At 49.5% G+C, this 22,785-nt stretch overlaps 1 protein-coding gene across 1 annotated transcript in view; it reads right to left on the bottom strand.

The window, feature by feature from the left end:
• The window catches only part of SSH1 (slingshot protein phosphatase 1), a 60,105-nt gene that overhangs the window by 26,023 nt on the left and 11,297 nt on the right, over positions 1-22,785 (bottom strand). Inside the window, exons 3-5 of the mRNA XM_055404463.2 lie at positions 5,670-5,773; positions 1,053-1,117; positions 457-578 (exon numbers count right to left, since the gene is read on the bottom strand). Of these exons, the coding sequence (XP_055260438.2) occupies positions 457-578; positions 1,053-1,117; positions 5,670-5,773 (291 nt within the window). The remainder of the gene's footprint in view (positions 1-456; positions 579-1,052; positions 1,118-5,669; positions 5,774-22,785) is intronic.

The following is a 22,785-nucleotide window of genomic DNA, read 5'->3' as shown; positions in this document are numbered from 1 at the left end:
AAGCCTCTGATCCAGGACCCATCAACAAGTACTTGGGAATCCACGGGATATTAATACTGAATCAGGCCTTTGATATAATGCCCATCGATCACATACTTCCATATGGGATGGTCGGCCTGGAATGCGCCTTCCTCGTCCGGCTCCTGCTTGCCCTGGGGTGTTCACCACAGCTGTCACCTCCTCCAGGAAGCCCTCCTGGCTAAGGCGCCCTCTTGTAGGGCACCCCTGGGACCCAGGGTTAAATCTCTAAGCAGAGTGTAGACCCTAAGCTCTCTGAGAGCAGAGACTGGACCGGCACAGCACACCAGAGCTAAAACGAGGGACTCCACGGTCCCCAAGGCCTGACCACCTTGTCATCTGCTGTCCCCACCATGGGTGTGGGACTCCGGAAACCTTTTCCCAGCAGCAACTCCTGGCCCTGCCGCAGAAGGGAGCCACCGTGCAGAGCAGACTCACCTCTCCTTACTGGAAAAGTCGACTCCCAGCAGGATACTCTCCTCCGTGTCCTGGCGCCCGCTGCTGTCCACCACCACCATGTAGCGGACCCGCTCTGCCCAGGCACTCTCCAAGCGCACAGCCTAGGTGGACGGACATGCTCTCGCTGGCTGGGCTTTCCAGGCGCCCACCCCTTCCTCCAGCAGCCCAAGACTGGAGACTTTTGTTTTTATCTTTCCCCTGAGAGTTTCGGAATTAAGATGAAAGTCTTACATCTGGTTTATATCCCCAGCATGAGGGACAGCGCCTGGCTTAGAGGAGACCCTAAAACTTTGTTAAATATGGGTGAACAAATAAAACCCAGAAAAAGAAGATTTTGGCTCAGCAAAGACTGACCCAGGGACCTTATCCTCCCTTTTCAGTACCTTCTGGGGGACAGAGGAGCAGATGGGGATTTGGCCTTTGTGAACAGCTTGGGAGAATTTGCTATAATGTAAGAGAGTCAACCCCCCCACCCCCTCATTCCCCAACCTCCATTCCAACTCCCTGCTCGCCAATAAGTGCCTACCAAATGTCACAATTAAAAATGAAAACTTGCCACTCTCGTCTCTTCTTACCAGCTTGATTCTATCTTCACAACGCAGAAGGTTGATCATAACTTGAAGATGTTGAGGCAGGTCCCCTGTTGGACGAATGGAGAAAGTTTAAAACAGGTCACCCACCTACTTTCTAGGCAGACACCCAAGAAAGGCTGGTTTTTAAGGGTCTGGAAGACCTGGACTTCCCTTAGTCCACTCCTGAATACTGCAATAAGTACGGGTGAGAGAGTTCACTGCCAGGTTTTTTAAAGTTGCTTTTGCTTTCTCAACTAATTGCAATATGTGTAGCTTTTATTATTATTATTATTACATACAAAATCCGAAAAATACAGACAAGCTTAGAGAAGAAACGTTATTAAATTCAAGCAAATATGACCTTGCAGGGGTGGGGGCAGCAGAAACTATAGACACAGCTGAAGAGAGGGATTTGCTGAGGGTTGGTCTGAAAGAAAAAGGACTTGGGGTTATTTTCCACTTAAAAAATCTGCCTTCAGTGCAGGAGATGTGGGTTTGATTCCTGGATCAGGAAGATCCCTGGGAGAAGAGAATGCATTCCAATATTCTTGCCTGGAGAATTCCATGGACAGAGAGAGTCTGATGGTACTATAGTCCACGGGGTCTCAAAGAGCTGGACATGACTAAGCGACTAACACACACATACCACTTTCCTTAAAAGAGGGTGAAAGAGATGACTTCTATAACCAGGAGCGAAAATGTTTTAAGTCACTGCACAGAGAGAAGGTATGTGCTGGGTACCCAGAGATATAATCTGAGTAAACAGCAATGGCATCTTTTTTTCCTGCTAAAAATCGTATACTCTTTTTCTGTTTGTTTCCCAGGTGATTGAAACGAGACAGGAATCCAGGGTCAGCCTCCAAACATCACTGAAAGGCCGCAGGGTCCCTGGGGGTTACCTCTGGGCCACAGGGAGGGGAAGAGAGTCTCTTGGAGGTGGTGAGCCTTCACAGTCACGCAGGATCCAACCCACAGGAGAAGGGCTGCGTGTCCCAGACACAGGGGACCCCATAACTGAGCTTCATAACTAGAAAGTAGTGAGGGTGTTTCCAATGCTGCTTTTTTTCCTAGCTTATGTATATTTCAAATATGTCCGCATGGGGTTCGTTCTGAAGAAATGGTTCAACTGTAAAGATGCTGATGGAGAAGAAAAGTGCAAGGAGTAATTCACAGAAAATCCATAATCATTTCAGGTTGTGCAACACTCCTAAGAAACAAGTATCTTAAGGAAAAAAATGATCCTACAGATCATGATTAGAACCCAGAGGGATTAATCCACTGGACGTGTTCCTTTTTTTTTTAACTTGATTTTCCCATATAATTATTTTAAGTTGGCATGTTGCATTTTCATTTTTATTTAGTTCAAGAAATTTTTCTTTTTTATGGCCATGTGGTGTGTGGGATCCTAGTTCCCTGACCAGAGATTAGACCCCTTGCATCCCACTGCGGAAGTGCAGAGTCTCAACCACTGGACCGCCAAGGAAGCCCCTGGGCGTGTTCCTTTGGCCAAAAGCATCTTTTTAATCTTAGAGAAGGAGACAAATGATGTGCAAACAGCACGTCCAGCCTCAGAGAGGAGTCAAGTTTGTTGGAAACCTGCTCCCTTGTCTCCTCTCTTCCAGGATCCCACAGAGTACAACACCCTGCGCTGGCATGTCCCATGAGGAGTGACTTGGAGGGGACGATCCTCGCTCCTTTTCTCTACACAGCGGCATGCTCACCTGTCGTGCCACCAACGTCACGATGGCACACAACCACCATGGCTGGTTCCCGGCTGGCCTGGGTGCCCCCACCCCCTACTCTGAGTCACAGAAGCACACAGATGAAGGCGGACACCAGTCCCTTGTCTGATGAGTGGCTCAGTGAAAACGAAGCTTTCCACACAGATAGAGGCCTTTCCGGAGAAGGCGATGGCACCCCACTCCAGTACTCTTGCCTGGAAAATCCCGTGGATGGAGGAGCCTGGTGGGCTGCAGTCCATAGGGTCGCTAAGAGTTGGATATGACTGTCTTCACTTTCACTTTTCACTTTCATGCACTGGAGAAGGAAATGGCAACCCACTCCAGTGTTCTTGCCTGGAGAATTCCAGGGACGGGGGAGCCTTGTGGGCTGCTGTCTCTGGGATCGCACACAGTCGGACACGACTGAAGCAACTTAGCAGCAGCAGCAGCAGCAGAGGCTTTTCAGTGGGACTGTCTGCTGAGACGTGGAATTGCTGACAGAGAGAAACCCCAACCCCGGCCCTTGCAGCCTCATATAGTCCCTGTATGTTAAAGTGTTCGGTTAGCACTTGCAAAAAAAAAAAAAGTGCAAAGAATGTGAGCCTGAAGTATAGGTCGGCCCTGGAAAGGAAGAGTCTCAGCCTGACTGGACTGGCTAACATGAACGGAACTACTCGACGTGGAGTAATGTCCTCAGCATGGCATGCCGTTTGCTTAGGGGCCTGTGGGTCGTCTGGGGGACTTGCCGTGAAGTCCAGTGTGCGCCTGACCCACAGTCATGTACTGAGCATCTGCGGCCAGTGGGCAAGTCCTGCGTTTTTGAGCTCACTGGCCCCCGCTGACCCCAGGGCAGAAAAGCCAACACATCAGGCTCCCTTCCCATCCTTGTGTTACCTTCCAGAGATGCACCAATCAGCTGGAATGAGGGATTTTAAAAGACGGTTTTGTAGTCACTTCCCCAAGATTGCACACAGTATGCAAATATTCGCTCAATTTGAGGAAGGAGACATTTAACACTTAGGGTACAAAACTGAGCACTGGCTTTGCTTATGCGTTATGGTTAAGCCACGAGGAGCAGTTTACACTCCTAACAGGGCAGAACTACTAGCAGATTAAGGAGCAAAGGTTCTGTTTGTAGTTTTATTGTACCAGCAGTCACTGTAGCAATAATTACAGCTAAGCAGGCAGAGCACCAAGGAGAAAGTAGGCCTGTTAACGTGCATCAATTTTAAATTTCTCATCTGAGTTACCGATATTTGATGCCCATTGTAAAGATTAGGAGACCAAGGCTCAGAAATTGACTCTGAAAGTTCTGTATGCTTGCAGAACTGGGATCAAAAGCCAGGTCTGTCTGGCTCCAGAGCAAATATTCTTTCCACAAAACATACTGCCTCCCTGTGCAAAAGGATTGTTTACTTAGCTCACGACAGACCTAAATCTTGATTATAAATATCAGCATGTGGCAATATTGACTGAGCCTTGGGGTTTGCTATAAAATCTAAGACAGGAAATTCTAGCCTAGGGACTCAGCTCCCAGATGAGGTTTGATTGACTTGACGTTAGACAAACAAGATGACCGAAGTGACAACAGAACTGACCCCAACTGCCAGCTCCTCTGATTCGCTGTTGTTCTGAGAGGCGAGGTCTTTCCAGCGCCTATTCAGGCGTGAGCTGCCCGTCCAAGAAGCGCCTGGAGAGGCTCCGCACTGGCTACAAAGATCCGCTTGTCCCTAATCCTTTACTCCCAAATGCCTCAGGTTCAGGGTCAAGCCACCTAAGAAAACCAGTTTCATGACTTTGTTGCTGTTCAGTCACTCAGCCCGGCTCTTCGCAGCCCTGTGGACTGCAGCATGTCGGGCTTCCCTGTCCTTCACTTAGTGGGCATTTCTTTTTTCTGAAGGGTTGTTCTGTGTTTTTTTTGATGTAGACCATTTTTAAAGTCTTTACTGAACTGTTTACAATATTGCTCCTGTTTCTCTGTTTTGGTTTTTTGGTCATGAGGCACATGGGATCTCAGTTCCCCAATCAGGGACTGAACCCGCGCCCTCTGCATTGGAAAGCGAAGTCTTAACCACCGGACCGCCAGGGAAGTCCTTGTAGACATTTCTTATTTCCTTGCTTTTGTGCCTCAGTGAATACTTGGTTTGATCCCATTTTATAATTTCTGTCTACTTCCAAAGAACCACCCACCATTAAAGAATAAAGACTTTCCAACCCAGTACGTGCCCAAGGTCTGTAAAGAAATTCCCCAAACGAGAGCTTTCCAAATGCTCAGAGCAATGACAGACTAGGCATCTAGCACCTCAAGGCAGTAATTTTCACGGGGACAACATCTGGCTATAAGGTGCTCTGGTGTATTTGTTAAAAAGGCATGTGAAGAAAGTCAAAGTGTTGGCTGTTTAGTCGTGTCCGACTCTTTGCGACCCCATAAACTCAGCCCGCCGGGGTCCTCTGTCCATGGAATTCTCCAGGCAAGAATACTAGAGTGGGCAGCCATTACCTTCTCCAGGGGATCTTCCCGAATCAGGGATCAAACCTGGGTCTTCTACATGGCAGGCAACTTCTTTATTGTCTGAGCCACCAGGAGAAGCCCAGGACACTGTAACTTAAAATCTGCAGTTAACTGATAGACTGAGTAGGGAATCTTTACATCCAAACAGAAAGCTGCTGACCTTCTTATACACACACGCATGGTCAAAGGGTGCTGGCTCCCAGTGCCGTCAGGAAACACACACGGCCTCAAGAAAAGAGCCTCTAACCTGCACCTGTCATTACCAACCTGTGCTGCACTATCTCCCTGGCCTTGAAAGCCAGCCAAGTGCTGAACACCAGTGTTGGAGGGCTGCTCAGTCACACGGAGATAACCCCCTGGGTAAGAGCATCAGTTTAGAGCCATCACCTGCATGCTTGTGGGGGTGCTGAAGACTCCGCTGGCCTTGAGGGCTGCTTCCCTGCTGTAGGAAGAGGGCTGCTCCTTTCACCATGAAAAAGCTCTCACTTAAGCTGGGGAGAGGAAAAAAAAAACAAAACAGAGCACAGTTAGGCTGGAATTCACAGAGGAAAATGGGCAAAGACAAGCTACAGAGAAAAAGCTGGAGAGTGGCTGTAAAACGCCAACGGGATGAAATAGCTCCTATGGCAATTTCTCACAGTACTCCCCTCAAACCTTTGCCACAAGCCTGCTGCTGCAGAGTTTATGCGACAAAGGGGGATACTTCAGCTACAACACCAAGGGTCTCCATGGGCTCCTCTGGCACTCGGAGCGCCTTCCTGCAGGACACTGTGAAGGGACCCCACCGTAATACGATGTCTTCTAGAAACAGAGACCGACGCTCTGATGAGCAGAGGATGGTTTTTATGATTTTTCAGACTTTTGCTGTTGATCTCGGCCCCCAGCATTCTGAACTTTTAACCACCTCACTGCTTCCTGGCGTCTTCGGTTCACAGAGCATCAGGAAGACGAAATCACACTTTCACTGTCTGTTTGCATCTGAAGAAGAACGGGTGGCTATGCCCGCTATTCCCATTTAAAAGCTCAAGTTAACCCCATGAACTTCTCAGCAGAGGGAATCTCTGGTCTTTGTTATTTTAACAGGCAATAACATCCACAGTCAACATATGATTTTAAGAATTACAATAAAAAATTTCACTTTCATGACTTGGCTACCAAGAAAATCTCTAGCTTATGCAGAAATCCAGCCTGTATGAACTGATAGACTATATTAGCTATTAATTACCACCAATTACTTAGAAAAAACCATCATCTCTGAAAACTATACATTCAGTTCAGTTCAGTTCAGTTCAGTGGCTCAGTCGTGTCCGACTCTTTGCGACCCCATGAACCACAACACGAAAGGCCTCCCTGTCCATCACCAACTCCCGGAGTTCACCCAAACTCATGTCCATCGAGTCAGTGATGCCATCCAGCCATCTCCTTCTCTGTCGTCCCCGTCTCCTCCTACCCTCAATCGCTCCCAGCATCAGAGTCTTTTCCAGTGAGTCAACTCGTCGCATGAGGTGGCCAAAGTATTGGAGTTTCAGCTTTAGCATCAGTCCTTCCAATGAACACCCAGGATTGATCTCCTCTAGAATGGACTGGTTGGATCTCCTTGCAGTCCAAGGGACTCTCAAGAGTCTTCTCCAGCACCACAGTTCAAAAGCATCAATTCTTCGACGATCAGCTTTCTTCACAGTCCAACTCTCACATCCATACATGACCACGGGAAAAACCATAGCCTTGACTAGACGGACCTTGGTTGGCAAAGTAATGTCTCTGCTTTTTAATATGCCATCTAGGCTGGTCAAAACTTTCCTTCCAAGGAGTAAGCGCCTTTTAATTTCATGGCTGCAATCAGCATCTGCAGTGATTTTGGAGCCCAAAAAAATAAAGTCTGACACGGTTTCCACTGTTTCCCCATCATAAGACACACCAAAATTATTAATAGTGCTAAGGTTATCTTCCCTCTACTTCTTAGCATCTTCCAAATTTACTGTATTGAGCAAATATTAACTTTTGTAAATGATATTTTAACTTTCAAAGTCATAATGCAAAAACATTTCATTTTTATTAATTTTGTGAAAGATCGCAGTTCAAATTATAGGGAGCTATATATATCATTCATTCTCTCTTGAGCAACCAATTAACATATTTGATTGAAAGAAAAATCTCTAAGGAACAGAAGCACTTAAAAACAAAAACAAATCAATTTTTGACAGAAACACAAGGACATCTTGTGTAACATAAAACAACAAAATCATCATTGCCCAGGACAGCTAAGTTCAGTTCAGTTCAGTCGCTCAGTCGTGTCCGACTCTCCGCGACCCCATGAACCACAGCACGCCAGGCCTCCCTGTCCATCACCAACTCCCGGAGTACACTCAAACTCATGTCCACAGAGTCGGTGATGCCATCCAGCCATCTCATTCTCCGTCGTCCCCTTCTCCTCCCGCCCCCAACCTTTCCCAGCATCAGAGTCTTTTCCAGTGAATCAACTCGTCGCATGAGGTGGCCAAAGTATTGCAGTTTCAGCTTTAGCATCAGTCCCTCCAATGAACATCCAGGATTGATCTCCTTTAGAATGGACTGGTTAGATCTCCTTGCAGTATAAGGGACTCTCAAGAGTCTTCTCCAACACCACAGTTCAAAAGCATCGATTCTTCGGCAATCAGCTTTCTTCACAGTCCAACTCTCACATCCATACATGACCACGGGAAAAACCATTGCCTTGACTAGACGGACCTTGGTTGGCAAAGTAATGTCTCTGCTCTTTAATATACTATCAAGGTTGGTCATAACTTTCCTTCCAAGGAGTAAGCGTCTTTAAATTTCATGGCTGCAATCAGCATCTGCAGTGATTTTGGAGCCCAAAAAAATAAAGTCTGACACTGTTTCCACTGTTTTTCCATCTATTTCCCATGAAGTGATGGGACCAGATGCCATGATCTTTGTTTTCTGAATGTTGAGCTTCAAGCCAACCTTTTCACTCTCCTCTTTCACTTTCATCAAGAGGCTTTTGAGTTCCTCTTCACTTTCTGCCATAAGGGTAGTGTCATCTGCATATCTGAGGTTATTGATATTTCTCCCAGCAATCTTGATTCCGGCCTGTGCTTCTTCCAGCCCAGCGTTCCTCATGATGTACTCTGCATATAAGTTAAATAAGCAAGGTGACAATATACAGCCTTGACATACTCCTTTTCCTACTTGGAACCAGTCTGTTGTTCCATGTCCAGTTCTAACTGTTGCTTCCTGACCTGCATACAGGTTTCTCAAGAGGCAGGTCAGGTGGTCTGGGATTCCCATCTCTTTCAGAATGTTCCACAGTTTATTGCGATCGACACAGTCAAAGGCTTTGGCATAGTCAATGAAGCAGAAATAGATGGACAGCTAAAGTTGGTAGTTAAACGTTCTCATATTGGAATATTCAGCTAAGTCTAAAATACAACTCCAGGAGATAAGAAACCTCACTGCAGTGGCCAGTGTCAAGTCAGCAGTTTCTGGAATTGAAAAAAAAAGTTATCTTCCATACTATGAAGACCGCCAACGAAATCTGTTCGTTTTTCTGCCTCGCACGCTAAAAAATCACAACAGCTCAAATAGCAAATGTTAAGGTTTTAGTTCTTCCCCTCTTATGCTACTGACAACTGGCTTTCTCTCTTTCCTATGGGCAACAGTTCACACTTGGACGGCGCTTCGTCATCCACCGTCACACATTGCCAGGTCACGCTTTTCACCCTGTGAGTCCTGTACCTGTGGAGCCAGTTTCAAGCGCTGAGGAGTCTAGGACCATAAATAATGGAAGAAACGAGATGCACCCTGGGAGTCTCACTTACCCACAGCAGGCAAAAAGCTCGTCAGCATCCATTGGCCGACAGACAACCCAGGCTGTCTAGTTCGAGCAAACGGCAGAGACATGCCCAACACTTTTCTACCCCTGAAACTTGTCACTCACCCTTTCCTTAAAATCTTACAACTGAGTGTTTTCCGAACTATGTTGTTTTAGGTAAGACACGGATCACTTACTACCTACTTTCATCACTGCCCGAGAGACTCCAACAAAATGCATGAAACTTCAAACAGCAATCAGTTCACTGAAGCAGCTGGCGGGGGGTGGAGGGGGGAACTTTGCAAGGCATCAACAACCTCTTATTGTTCATGAGTTTAAAAAAAAAAAGGGAAAAAAATCCATAGTGACCAGAAACCTGAGCCCTCTGGAAACAGCCAGCCAGTGACGGTGACCTTTGCCTTGGAAATCATGGGCAAAAATTGCCCTTGGTGTCCCTTCTATCTCCTTGGGGGGTGGGTGGGGGTGGAGGAGGAACAACGCAAAAGAATAGGCTGGTTTTATCCCGTGATCACTCTCGGGGCCAGTTGCTCCTCAGTGTTTCTGAGGCTGTTACAGAATCAAGAGCCCTGAGGCTACATGTCAACTCAGGGGGATGTGTGCCTGGGCTCCCCGGGAACACTCCGCCTCTGTCCTCTGTGCAGGGGGAGATCTGAAGCTGCAGGCGGGGAGGCTCAGAGAGCACATCCTCCCCAGCCTTGGAGACGACCCCGCGGCTCAGAGAGTAAGCAGATGGGGCATAAGGAGAAAACCTCGCTGGATGACTCCCGGGGCCGAGGCCAGAGAGCCTGGCAGTCATGGGACCTATGAAAATGAGACACAGATATTCTTTATGGCCCTGCTTCCCGTCTTCTGCTCTGAGCTCACCCTGGGCTCAGAGCCTCCCTCGCCCGCTGGGTGGCTGATGTGAGCAACTGTCTCCTGCAGCCAGGGCTCTGACACCATACGGTCCCCGGGTTCATCAGTCTCCAGACACCCCCACTTCTGCGATGACGTGCCTCCTTTTCAAGGTTCTCTGTACGAGGAAAACACACCCACAAACCACCCATCCTCATTCCACCAAAATCAGCCTTTTCCCCAAAAATGCTGGTCCCCAGAAAGACAGCTCTTTAGACTAAAGCTCCGGGAAGTCAGACGCAGGCAACAAAACAGAAATGTTTCCCTTGGTCACCATGAGAAAAATCCCAACAGGGGATTAAGAACAAGTTCAGCCCCCCTCCCTCCCTACCCTCATCCTTGCTGCTTTTTATCTCCATGATACAGAGGAGTCTCAGAGGCCAGTTTTAGGAGATGACGTGGGGTCATAATTTGTACGGGGCACTGCAGACAGACAGCGTCCTCTAGAAAACCCCACCCTCCAAGCAGCAACAGCCAGTGTCACCCAGAAACAGAGACGCAGGAGGGAAACAGAAATCGGCGGTGGCGATACATACTAGCTTTGCTGGAAACGTCTGAGTAGCAGAAGAAGGGGGTGGTGGCTGGCTGGAGAAGCAGATGTCAGCACCACAGAAGAGGTCCCGGACCGCCTGCCGTGGTCACATCATGTGATCTGAACTGCCCCCAGCCCCTGCCTTCCCTGCTCCCCAGAGAAGGATGGACGTCTGAACAGGAGGCTGGACGGAGCCCTCCAGGGAAGCAGCAGAGTGCCTGTCCTGATGGAAGGAAGGATAGCGTTCCCACCCAGACGGCAAACAGCTCTGCTGGAACCCTCGTCCTTCCCTGATATTTGGGTTTAAAAAAGGCCCTTGTCCCTGCCTATCCTGATGAAAGAGGGCTATTCAGAGGGAGCGAAACAGCTGAAGTTCCTCTAATCACTTTTACTCCTACGGCTTTTTGTGGGCCTCGGGAACAAGCGATAGGGTGTGCATTAGAAACTGCGAGGAAAAACAGCTGGCGGCCCAGAAACCCGCCCCAAGCCATGAGGACCCCATTCTTGTTCAAACCGACAGACTGAAGGATTTCTGTTTCTTTCAAATCACCATCCATTCGCCCAACAGGACCGTGGGCAGCTGCCACGGTTACTGGGTGTTTTTTGAAAGTACAGATACGTCCTGGAAGTCCTTCAGTTGTGCTAATCGCTCCTCGAGGAGGCAGATCTGGGGTGTGCGTGTGTGGTGGGGGGGATGGCATTCAGGTAGAGGGAAGGGGAGGGGCTCTGAGACCCTGTGTCTCTCAAGGGACACAGGGTGGGATTTGGAGGAAGAGCAGGTGGGTGTCCCAGAGTGTGTGGGATGAGATGCTGAAACCCACTGGGTGGAAGCCAGCTCTGCTTTTACTGCTTCTTTTGGCAGAAATATTTATGTTAAGGATGCAACTAACTATATACGATGCCAGGCAGGACGGGATGAACTCCCTGAGAAAGGAACCCCGTAGGGCTGGGAAGAGAGTGCGTCTGAGCGGTGAGTTCTGCAGTGTTCTGTGAAGGCAGGGCTCTGAGAGACTTCTGGGAAGCCCTCACCTGCAAGGTTCTCCCAGCTCCCAAATGGTAAAATTAACCTTCACAAGAGGATCAAGTGAAACACACACTACGCTCGTTCCTATTCTGTGGCTGAGGGAACTTCAGCCGCAGGAGCATAATCTTTATGAGACGGGCTGAGACCCACGTCCCTCTGGACCACGCCCACCTTCCTAACCCCTGGAACACCCTTGCCGCTGCCCGTCCCAGAGGGAGAGCCAGAGTGGAGACCTTGCAGCCCCTCTGGGGCCAGGCCCAGCAGCACTGAGGAGTCAGGAGAGGACCCGTCCCCAGTCCTTCTTCCCAGCACATGGACGCATCAGGCGCCGGAGAGAGACAGGAAACAGCCTCAGAAAGAGAAGACCCGGCGTTAGCCCCGGGGGCGCCACCATCACCATTACAGGACAGGACACATCACCCGGTCCTTCTGGACTGAATGGGGGTCCTTGGGGGGGGTTGGGGAGGGGCACAGTCAGGCTGCTCAAGAAGCTGCTTCTCACCAACAGCACCGCCACTGCCCAAGCACCCACCATGTGCCACCCTGTCTATTCCCCGAGCTCTGCAGGAAGACATTCTCTTCTTTCTCACAAATGAAGAAGGTCAGTCTGGCTCCTGAAAGTGTCCGGGGGAGAGCCTGGGCAACCTCATTTTTAACCCACTGCCTCGATGACCCTAAGTGCACGTTGAAGTTTAAAAACATACAATGCACTGGCCTGGGAATCCATATTTCTGGGTTCTAACGCCTGGGATATTATGTTTATGTTCTGATACTCACATACAGGGCTCTGTTCAGCCATTCAAACAGCCAAGTGTTTGCAGAGTGAGGAGAACCACAGTACGCCCAGCCCAGATGAGTGCTGACCAGGTAACGACAACAACCTTTAAGGGATGGGTCCACATGTGGGCAGCCTGGATGTGTGCCAGGCCACTTAGAAACCTAATTCCCTGAAGAAGGGAAACACTTGGTGTAGAGACTTACCACAATAGAATGTGATACCCACACTTCTAATTTCCACTTCTGGCTGTACGTGGGAAGAATCTACAAAACTTGTAAACCATTCACGTCCAGGTCTAATACCAGCCGGTTCTAATTCGGAAGGTCTGTGACAAGTCCTCAGCACCCGGTTTTTTTTGTAAAAAGTCCCAAAACTGCTACTGAAGCACAGTCAGGGCGAAGAACCCCTGAACTTAACAATTACAGAAGACACAGAGGAAACTGCTTCCTTCAATAAGAGTACCTTACACACAGCAGGTACACGACACACGTTTTTGCTGGTGAACGACAACACCCAAAAAAACCTGTGCTCCTCTCGGAACGATACGAACACAGTTAGGTGCAATGAAGGAAGGCCACGTCAGGTCAAAAACAAAACAAAATAATACCATCCTCGGAAGTAGCACAACAGGTTAGCAGATGCCCTTTTCATACCAAATGCTTTCAGAGTCACAGGTGTTCCTGCCCTTGAAAGGCAGTCCTGCATCATAGTCATCTGAGATGACAATCATAACAATGAATCAGACCTCTGATAAGCCCGGCTGTTGACAAAGCTCTGGATGATGTCAGCCTATTTGATCTTCAAGCAGCTCTCCTACGGAGAACCAGCAGGCATATGACACTCATTTTATAGAAGAGGATACAGGAAGTTACCTAACTGGTTATGAGTTAAGGATTTCTGACGCTACATCTTGGGGGAGGAAAAATAAAACCCAGAGAAGGTGGGCTTAAAAGTACAGACTCTAAAAAAGGGTGAAACTCTAAAAAAGGGTGAAATGAACACAACACTGTCAATCAACTATGCTTCAACTTAAAAAAAAAAAGTCTCATATTGACTGGACTGTTTGAAATGAACTAACTTTTGCACAGATAGAATTAACCCTCGATTGCACACAGCTCTGCCCAGTGACTATGGAGTAGACTGATTTGTCCAGTGGACTTAAAGATAATTCTTTATGGAATGCTTGTAAAGTTGTCACTATAGGAAAAATTGATGCTTTTGAACTGTGGTGCTGGAGAAGACTCTTGAGAGTCCCTTGGACTGCAAGGAGATCCAACCAGTCCATTCTAAAGGAGATCAATCCTGGGTGTTCACTGGAAGGACTGATGCTAAAGCTGAAACTCCAATACTTTGGCCACCTCATGCGATGAGTTGACTCACTGGAAAAGACTCTGATGCTGGGAGGGATTGGGGGTGGGAGGAGACGGGGACGACAGAGAATGAGATGGCTGGATGGCATCACCGACTCGATGGACATGAGTTTGAGTGAACTCCGGGAGTTGGTGATGGACAGGGAGGCCTGGCGTGCTGTGATTCATGGGGTCGCAAAGAGTCGGACATGACTGAGCAACTGAACTGAACTGAACTGAACTGAAAGGTGGTCCCCATGTACACTCCAAGACAGGGTCCGTTAATTCCATCGAGGTTAACAAATACTGGGCTTTCCTGGTGGCTCAGATGGTAAAGAACCTGCCTGCAGTGAGAGAGACCTGGGTTAGATCCCTGGGTCAGGAAGATCCCCTGGAAAAAGGAATGACAACCCACTCCAGTATTCTTGCCTGGAGAATCCCATGAACAGAGAAGCCTGGGGGGTACAGTCCATGGGATCCCTAAACAGCTGGACATGTCTCAGTGGTTCAACGACAACAAAGGAGATGGAAGACTCACCGTAGGGAGTAAGGCGGGCACCCCGCAGAAGGAGACAGAACACTCCCGTTCTCATGCGGGTGTTTCTCTCATTTTGAACTCAAGCTCAAAAGTCACAGAGACCCTGGGTGTACGAACACCTTATTTCCATTTTGTGCTTCACGGGGCCATTTGGTAAGGCCTTGTCCCAAAGGCCGTTATTTGGGCTCTAAGTGTAGACAACAACTCACCTGATTCACCTACCAGTCACAGCCCTCTCCTCAAAGGCTCCACTCCACACAGAATGCTGACCACAGGGAAACTCCAGCTCTGCAGGGCCTTATACTCAAGGAATGGGGTCACCAGCAAGAAATGCTGGCAGGGCTTGTTACAAATGTCTTTGCTGCTGGGGCATGTATTGTTTGGCTAGAAGGCGTGGGTTTCTCTCAGAGAGAAGGAATGTCCACAAGTATTTTGGACAGTAAGAGACATTCTCTGCAGCCAGCTACACAGCGTGCCTTCATCGCAACGGGTGGGAGCGAGCAGCTGAATATACCAGCAAGCTCGCAAAAGCAGGACTTCTCCCCCTGCCTAAGTAGGACAGTAGACACCCTGCCTTGGGTTGGCTCCGCAAACCTTGGGAGGGCTCCTCGATGACCCCCATGAGCCCTCAGGCCCCATCTGTGGAGGCTGGAGCTGATGCATCTGCCTGTGAATGTCTGGTACACCGGGATCGAAGCCCCCTTCACGAGCACGGAGGGAGAAAGGCCGCACTGTTCAGGAAATGCAATGGCAGCAGAGACAACCTAGCCAGCCAGAAATAACAAGGAAATGCTTTCTGAAACAACTCAAAAATTCCAAGAACGGACTGTCTCAACTGTCCCCGGTTCCCAGCCCTTTCTTTGGGAGGCAGCCCCATCCCATATTCATGGGTTGCCCAGTCCTAACCTGGTAAGGGCACCCTTTCCTTCCCAGGCCCCCAGCCCTGTGAGCCGTGCGATGTCTACTCCCCGTGTGCCGGCTCTGTGCAGGGTCCTTGACGTCCCTGCAGGGCAATGCTGTCCAAGAGGAAGGAGATGATCTCCACCTGTACCGTCTGATATGGCAGCTGGAGAGGCTGAGGGTCTGAATGCTTGAAAGGTGATGAGTGAGATGGATGAGCTGAATTTGTCTTTGACTTTAGTAGTGAAATTCACTCAGTCGTGTCCAATTATTTGCGACCCCATGGCCTGTAGCTCACCAGGCTCCTCTGACCATGGGATTTCCCAGGCAAATAGTGTTCCCTTCCCCAGGGGATCTTCCCAACCCAGGGATGGAACCCTGGTCTCCTGCATTGCAGATGGATTCTTTACTGTCTGAGCCACCAGGAAAGCCCAAGAATACTGGGCTTTAATCAGCCACATGTGGTGAGCAGCTATGATCCGGATGGCACAGCTATGCCAGGAGCCTGCAGCCTAGTGGGAATCAGGATGGAGAACAGAGGACCCCTGGCCTCTAACCTGCCCCATGCCGTTCCCAGCCACTGCTCTTGTTGCATTAGCTCCCAGCTCCAGGACTTTCAATGATGCGGCCGCAGCTACAGAACCCGGAGTCCTTGAACTTGCTTGCTGTGGCAGCCACAGCCATTCATGTTGCTAACCTAAGCTTTATATGCTCTGACCTCAAGGCTGCTAATGCAGTTAGCAAAAGTGATTTATAATAAAAAGCTTCCTTGTATCACCTCTTACACTATTCCTCCCACACTCCACACGTTCCCTGCTCCACCCCATCTGCCATTGCTCTAGTCAGTTCTTCCACTCTGTGTCTCTACACACAGCCTCCTCATGTTCTGCGCACCTACCAACGTCCACGCCTCCTCCAGGAAGCCCTCCCTTGCCGCGCTGGCTGCAAGCCATGCTTTTCAACATCTTACAGCACCTTCCCTCACTTAGCACTGAAAGGGTGAGTCACTCGTTCGAGGTCATATACTTAGAAAGGGACAGGACCCCAAGGACCCAGACTAAGCTCTGACCCTGTTCACCTACTAACTGGTGGTGACAGTATCTTCATGCCAGCCTACTGAACTTCATGGTGGGACTCTAGGGACAGGACACACATACTAAGTCTCCCTCTCTGCCTGACATATAGCAGAGGCTATACTCAGAAGTAAATAATCACAAACTGACTGAGCTATGTCCCTCCTCCAGCCTCAAAGCCATTTTGCAACTAACTCACCTTGGTCACCTCTGAGTGGCTATGACACTGGGCGCTCAACAGGTACAGGATGGACAGGACGCGCAAGAACCACAGATACGGAAAACACACCGGTGGCTGCCAGTGGGGAGGGGCAACACAGCGGCCGAGGGTCAAGAGGCACAGACTACCACGTGTGCAACAAGCAACAAGTGTGCGCGGTGCAACATGGGGACAGGGTCAGAGGCTGACAGTCACTATAAACAGAGCACAATCTCTAAAAGTGTGCAGCATTACACTGTACGCCTGTAACTTATATATAATGGCATCCATCAACCAAACTTCAATTAAAAAAAAATCAATTAAAGGGCTTCCCTGGTGGCTCAGGGGTTAAGAATCTGCCTGTCAACGCAGGGGACACAGGTTGGATCCCTGGCCCGGGAAGATCCCACCTGCCACGGGACAACTAAGCCCGTGCACCTCAGCTACTGAGACCACGTGTCCCAGAGCCTGTGCCCCTCAACAAGAGAAGCCACCACAATGAGAAGCCAGCGCACTGCAACTCAAGGAGCTCCCACTCGCCAGAACTGGAGAAGGCGGTGGAGTGCGGCGACGAAGACCCAGTGCAACCTAAAATAATAAAGTAATGCAAACCTTTTTAAAAAATAAATTAACAAGATGCCCAATTATTCAGTGAAAACATGGGACCTGGGAAAATATTTCTCAAGCTTCAATCAATTATCAGACACCTCTGATTAAGCATTATAACCTTTGGGGGAAAAAAAATAAAGATTCGCTGCTGCATAAATGCTATTACAGCCACATGGAGGTCAGGTCCTCCTGGCAACCTAGTGCTTCGAACAACACAACTAAGTTGTCCACATTACCAGAGTATGGAGAGTCAAAGCTATGACTTCTCCATCTCTCAGGGCCCAGAAGGTAATGTGCAGTCAGCAAGTGTAAAGTCAATAATGAACATCTCTGCTGTGTGTCCTGCTGGGCACGTCATGGATACCCTTAGCATCCATCTGTGAGTATCTCTGACACAGGGAAACTGAGGCTTGGAGAGGTTACATGGCTTATCCAAGTTCTAGTGGCCCAGAAGGGGAAAAGCCAGGACACGACAACAAGTCTCACCAGAAAGTGTCAAACCTCTGTGGTGTGGACACCTTGGGAAAACAGCATCAAGAGAGAAGTCCGCTTCTTTTTCCCAACAAGTCAGACTGGAAACCCTCTGGTGGGCAGAGCAGGGAGGGCCTCCAGGTTGGGGGGGAGCGGTGTGGTAAGGAGCGGAGAGGTGGCTGCAAAGATGAGAGGCTGGTGGCAGACAAGGGGGCTGATCAGACAAGTAAACACTTGCGGGACAATGGGAGCTAGGTTTCTCTCAGTATGAGAAAAGGGATTACAAACATGGAGCGAGAAAAACTAGAATGAACCCGGAGATGCTGGATCAGAGCTCACGGCATCAGTTTGAATCCATGGTTCTCAACATAAATAGAGAGAGTAATACAGATGCAAATGTGTAACGTGTGTGTGTGTGTGTGTGTGTGTGCGCGTGTGTGTGCGCACATACAGCCACACAGTCCCAAATTCTGCCCACTGAAAAGACACGCCGAGAACACCTCCTTCAACAGTAGTAATAAGCATATTTACCTCAGTTTCTCTGCTTTTGTTTTCCAGATTAATTTGGTACAATTCTTTTTCTTCAAAAGAAAAGCCCTTGTTAATATCATTTGGGTTTGGAGAGCAGGATGAGCTTCAAGGAGGCTTTACAGAGTACATGAAAAAAAGGGCAATATTTTCTGCTTTATTTTAAAATTAGTGAACATTTAGTTCTCAGCTGGGCCCATCCATCAACTAACACCCAAATAAATAGAACTTGGCAACCTGCATCTACCACTTCCTGTGTTCTGCATTCCACTGTCAGATTTCCAGGTCCAGCATCAGCTCCTAATCTCATCCATCAATTATCCTTTTCAATGATTACTCACAGGGGTTAAAATGATTCATAAATTCTTTATTTTAAAAAAATTTTGTTGATGTATAACTGACTTGCGCCACTGTTAGTTCCAGGCATGTGTGTGTATGCTCAGTCGTTCAGTTGTGTCTGACTCTTTGCGACCCCGTGGACTATAGCCCACCAGGTTCCTCTGTCCATGAGATTTCCCAGGATTTTCCCTGCGTCTCTTGCCATCTCTGGCGTTGGCAGGCAAGGATTCTTTACCATTGCTCCATCTGGGAAGCCCCAGTTCCAGGCATACAGCATAGTGATTTGCTATTTCTACACATCACAAAAACCACCTGCCTGCTTTGAAATCCCTTTTCTACTGAAAGGAACTAGGGCTCTGTGCAGGAATGATGGACTCCAGAGACCGGGCAAAAACTACACGGTGAGGCCTGCCATCTGGTGTCGGAAAACAAGGCAGAGCTCAAACGATGATGCACACGCCCAGGGGCCCAGAAGCCAGCTTGAACGAGGCCCCACAGGCCACATCAGGGGCCATCTGAACCGAGACGTCAAGCATACAGTTAACAGACTATGAACCACTGCACGAAACCAACAGGCACCCACACAGACATAAATAAATAGAAAAGTTGAGGGGGCACTGGGCACTGACCCGATTTCAAAGTATTCCCACAAGAAACACTTCTTCATGACGCAAGGAAAAAGAATAACCGTGCAGGGAAGAAGCCCAGCAAAGCCACCTGATGACCGTGGTGAACATCACCTGGCGTTGCACGGACCAAATCTAATCTTGAGGGAACATCAGACAAACCTAAACTGAGGGCCATTCTATTCTACAAACGAGCAGGCCTGTCCCTTCAAAAGGTCATAAAAGTCAAAGAAAACCTGAGGAGTGCCCCAGACTGAAGGAGATGCAGCAGCCAGGATCACGCCACACAGTGGGCGACACTGACCTGGACCCTTTACGACAAAGGACACCGCTGGGACAAATGGTGGACCCTGAATGGGGTCTGATGATTAGATGGAGTCATGGATCAGGTCAGGTTGGGTTAATGGCCTGCTCTGTAGGAGAATGTCCTTGCTAGTATTCAAATGGCATCTGGCTGGCAACTTACTCTCAAAACAGTTCAGAAAAATGTTCTCTGTACTCCATTTGCAACGTTTATGTATGTGTTCAATTGTTTCTAAATTTTTAAATTACCTCTAAAAAAATTCCACTTAACTGGATTTTGGCAAAACACTCCCTCTCATTTTCCCTCTTAGGCTTCCCTGGTGGCTGGCCCAGTGATAAAGAACCCGCCTGCCGATGCAGGAGATGCAGCAGGCACAGGTTCAACCCCTGGGTTGGGAAGATCACCTGGAGAAGGAAATGAGAACCCACTTCAGTCTTCTTCCTGGAGAATCCCATGGGCTACAGTCCATGAGTTCGCTAAAGAGTCAGTCGTGACTGAGGGACTAAACAACAATTTTTATTGGCCAGTGATAAAAACTTAAGACCCTCTCACTGGTCATTGTTGATGGCAGACGTCCTGGCTTCCCGCTTCCCTCTCAGGGATGCTCTGCCCCTCAGTGCCCAAGATCTGTCCCTGCCTCAGGACCACCTCCCCTCCGCACTTCCAGAAGAGCAGCAGCCCTGCTTCGTGCACAAGGTCATGGAGGATGATGGGAAACTCCTTTCTCATAGTTCCTCTCGGTCTCTGGGTGTCCAGATTTTGAAAGCCTTGAGCACACACGCAGGGCCCTGGCCCATGTGAGCCCTAATTTTACCATTTTCCTGCTCTGAGACCGCACGTTCAGAAAAGCAGGGGGCCGACCTGCCCTGGAGAGTCTCCCATTGTGATGGGCACACAGAGTCGGGACAGGCACGCGGAGTTGGGACGCTGCGGGCCTGCAGGATGCGGTTCAGTATCCTGTTTTTGGCAGCTGGGGCGGCTGGGCAGCTCTGGCATCATGCACTGCGCTGACTTCACCTCTCCAGACCATGAACACACAGGTTAATTGGTGGGGTTGGCCTCAGGGCCCAGCCTGAGACAAGCTGCCTCACTGCCCATCACACTGGGTCTCCTCATGAACACCCACCCTCAGGAACAGTTCTTCAGTGGGACCGACCAGGTGGTGTTTTCAGGACACCGTGAACCAAGCAACCGATTGTCATTTCTCTCTTTGCTTTGACTCTTCAGAAGCTCAAAGTCAGATGCAGAGCCAAACTCTGGTAATTACACCAACCCGCATTATGCCTTGAATCCCACACACAACTGTCCCCTCACTTTGCTTTATTTTCCCCCATGCTCTCCAGGTCCCGCTTTCCAATTTTAAATCAGACGATTTGCTTCAAATGTTACACGCTGTTTCAAATCCCTTCTGGGAGCCACAGTGGACATGGCACACACGAGATACCTCTGGAACATTAACAACGTCTTTTTATATTCAACATGGAATTCCCAGCACTCGGCACAGAACCCAAAACATACACAGGCACCAAATACACTCTGGCTGAGTTGATAAGGCAAACCACTCTTCAGTAAAAACCGCCTCCGTGCCAGTTTGCTTCATGAGATACTCCTCCCCCCACCCGGAGTGGCGGGGCCCACACAGGGGGCTGGGCTTGGGGCATGCGCTCCTGAGGGAGCTCGCTTGCCGTAGGGCTCAGCGGTCTCCACCACAGACCTGAACAGGCACACTCCCAACTTCCACCTGCTTCAGACACAGCATGGAACCATGGGCTTGGACATTTGGGGAGAAGGGACGAGAGATCTCCAGAGGTGGCAGCGGGCCTGGTTCCCTCCAAACCACATCAACAGTCCCCTCCCTGGTGGGTCCTGATGCTCGGCAAGCAAGCGTGTGGGGGTCACTTCTGCCAGCACATGGAGGCCCCCGGGGCATTTCCTAAGGTGGGGCCTCTGGGCATTCTTTGAAACAAAATCTTAAAAAAAAAAAGCTTCCTAAGTTGCCACTCAACGAAAAAAAAATTTTTTTAATTGTAAAAATAAACAAAGGCACACAAGATGTGATGCTTTGCGGATAAAAACCTGGTGCCAGGCTCCATGTAACTTGGAGGAAGACAGGTAGGGCAGTGGCTGCTATTTTCCTTTGGGTTCGACTAGGCTGACCTTTTTGGGTTTTGATCTAGAACTCCTCTGGGGCGGGGGGTGGGGGGTAAGAAGGTAAGGAAGGCAGCAGAAGGGACTGTCGCTTCCCAGCATCAGTGAAAATAACGGTGCCGCATTGTCAGACAAGGACCAGACCCAACACAATATACAAGATGCCCTCTCAGGCTCACAGAAGCTCCCTGATGCCCAGGAGGACTCTGTTTCAGGGAGGGCAGGGGGGCTGGCCTGAGGTCACAGTCACACAGGGGGTTGGGTGGGGGTGTATAGACCTGATCCAGAGGCCCTGCCCCACCCAAGCACAGCCAGGAGCATGACTGTGTAATTTACATGGCAGTCATGTATCCCTGGTTCTCTCCCAACACTGCAGGGCGGAGTGGGCTACTGGTGGGGCGCTCTCATCAACACACACCATCTTCACTGTGGGAGTGGGAACCCTCCCCAGGGCTTTCCATGATCCCATGTGGGAGCCTCGCAGACCAGACTCCTGGTCTTACCCCCACCCCCAGCCCCATCACTTGGCATGCCCTGGGAATGGCTCCTCCCAACCCAGATTAATCCTATTTTCTTCCTGCAGCCTCTCTCAAAGCAGAAAGACTCTGGTGGGCCTCCTCCTAGTCTCAGGAATATACCAAATCAGCCGCCCAAATCCAGAGTGTCTCACGGCAGCACAACATACACCAAGATGGCCTCTGAAGGCGGGAGTCCCTTCTGCCCAGGCAGTCACCACCAAGGGCATGGCCCTGCTCCCGGGGCAAAGCGTGTCTGGACCGACACGCGCTGAGGGGGAAGCAGGTCCAAGGAGAGGGTCCACTTCCTCTGAGAGGCCAAACCAGTTCTCACCACCTCAGGGTGACTCAGCTAGACGCACCCCCTTACCTCCCCCATACAGCTGACCTTGTTCTCAGCCTGAGAATAAAGGGGAAACTCTGGATGTGCTATTACAAAGCTACGAAGGACGGTCAGAAGCTGTAACAGGGTGACACAGAACTAAACCGGTGGGTGTGAAGATGCTTATTCCTGGGTTTGGGAGCTGTTATCTAATCTCATCTCACTTGACAGAGGAGGCAGTGGGGGCCCAGAGACATTTAGAGACTGGCCAAAAGACTACACAGCAGGTAACGCATTTTAGGACTAGAGCCTCGGGTTTTCTGCCTCCCCCTCACAGCTTTGCTGTTTACCATAGGGTGATCATGGGCACCACCGTGCAGAAAGGGCTCACCCGCGCCTTCTCCGGGGCACACGCTTCCCTGGTGTGCTAAGTGCACAGGAAAATGAGACCAGGGCCCTGAGGCACTCAAGGCTTTAGAAGCCTGAGCACTGCTGTTTCAAACGCTTAATGAAACCTACTAG

The sequence above is a fragment of the Moschus berezovskii genome, chromosome 19 (assembly GCF_049115385.1).
Source record: "Moschus berezovskii isolate FMDL1 chromosome 19, NW_MosBer_1.0, whole genome shotgun sequence".
NCBI classification, from domain to species: domain Eukaryota; kingdom Metazoa; phylum Chordata; class Mammalia; order Artiodactyla; family Moschidae; genus Moschus; species Moschus berezovskii.
Note: the sequence above shows the minus strand (reverse complement) of the source record. Positions and strands in the feature narration are given on the sequence as shown.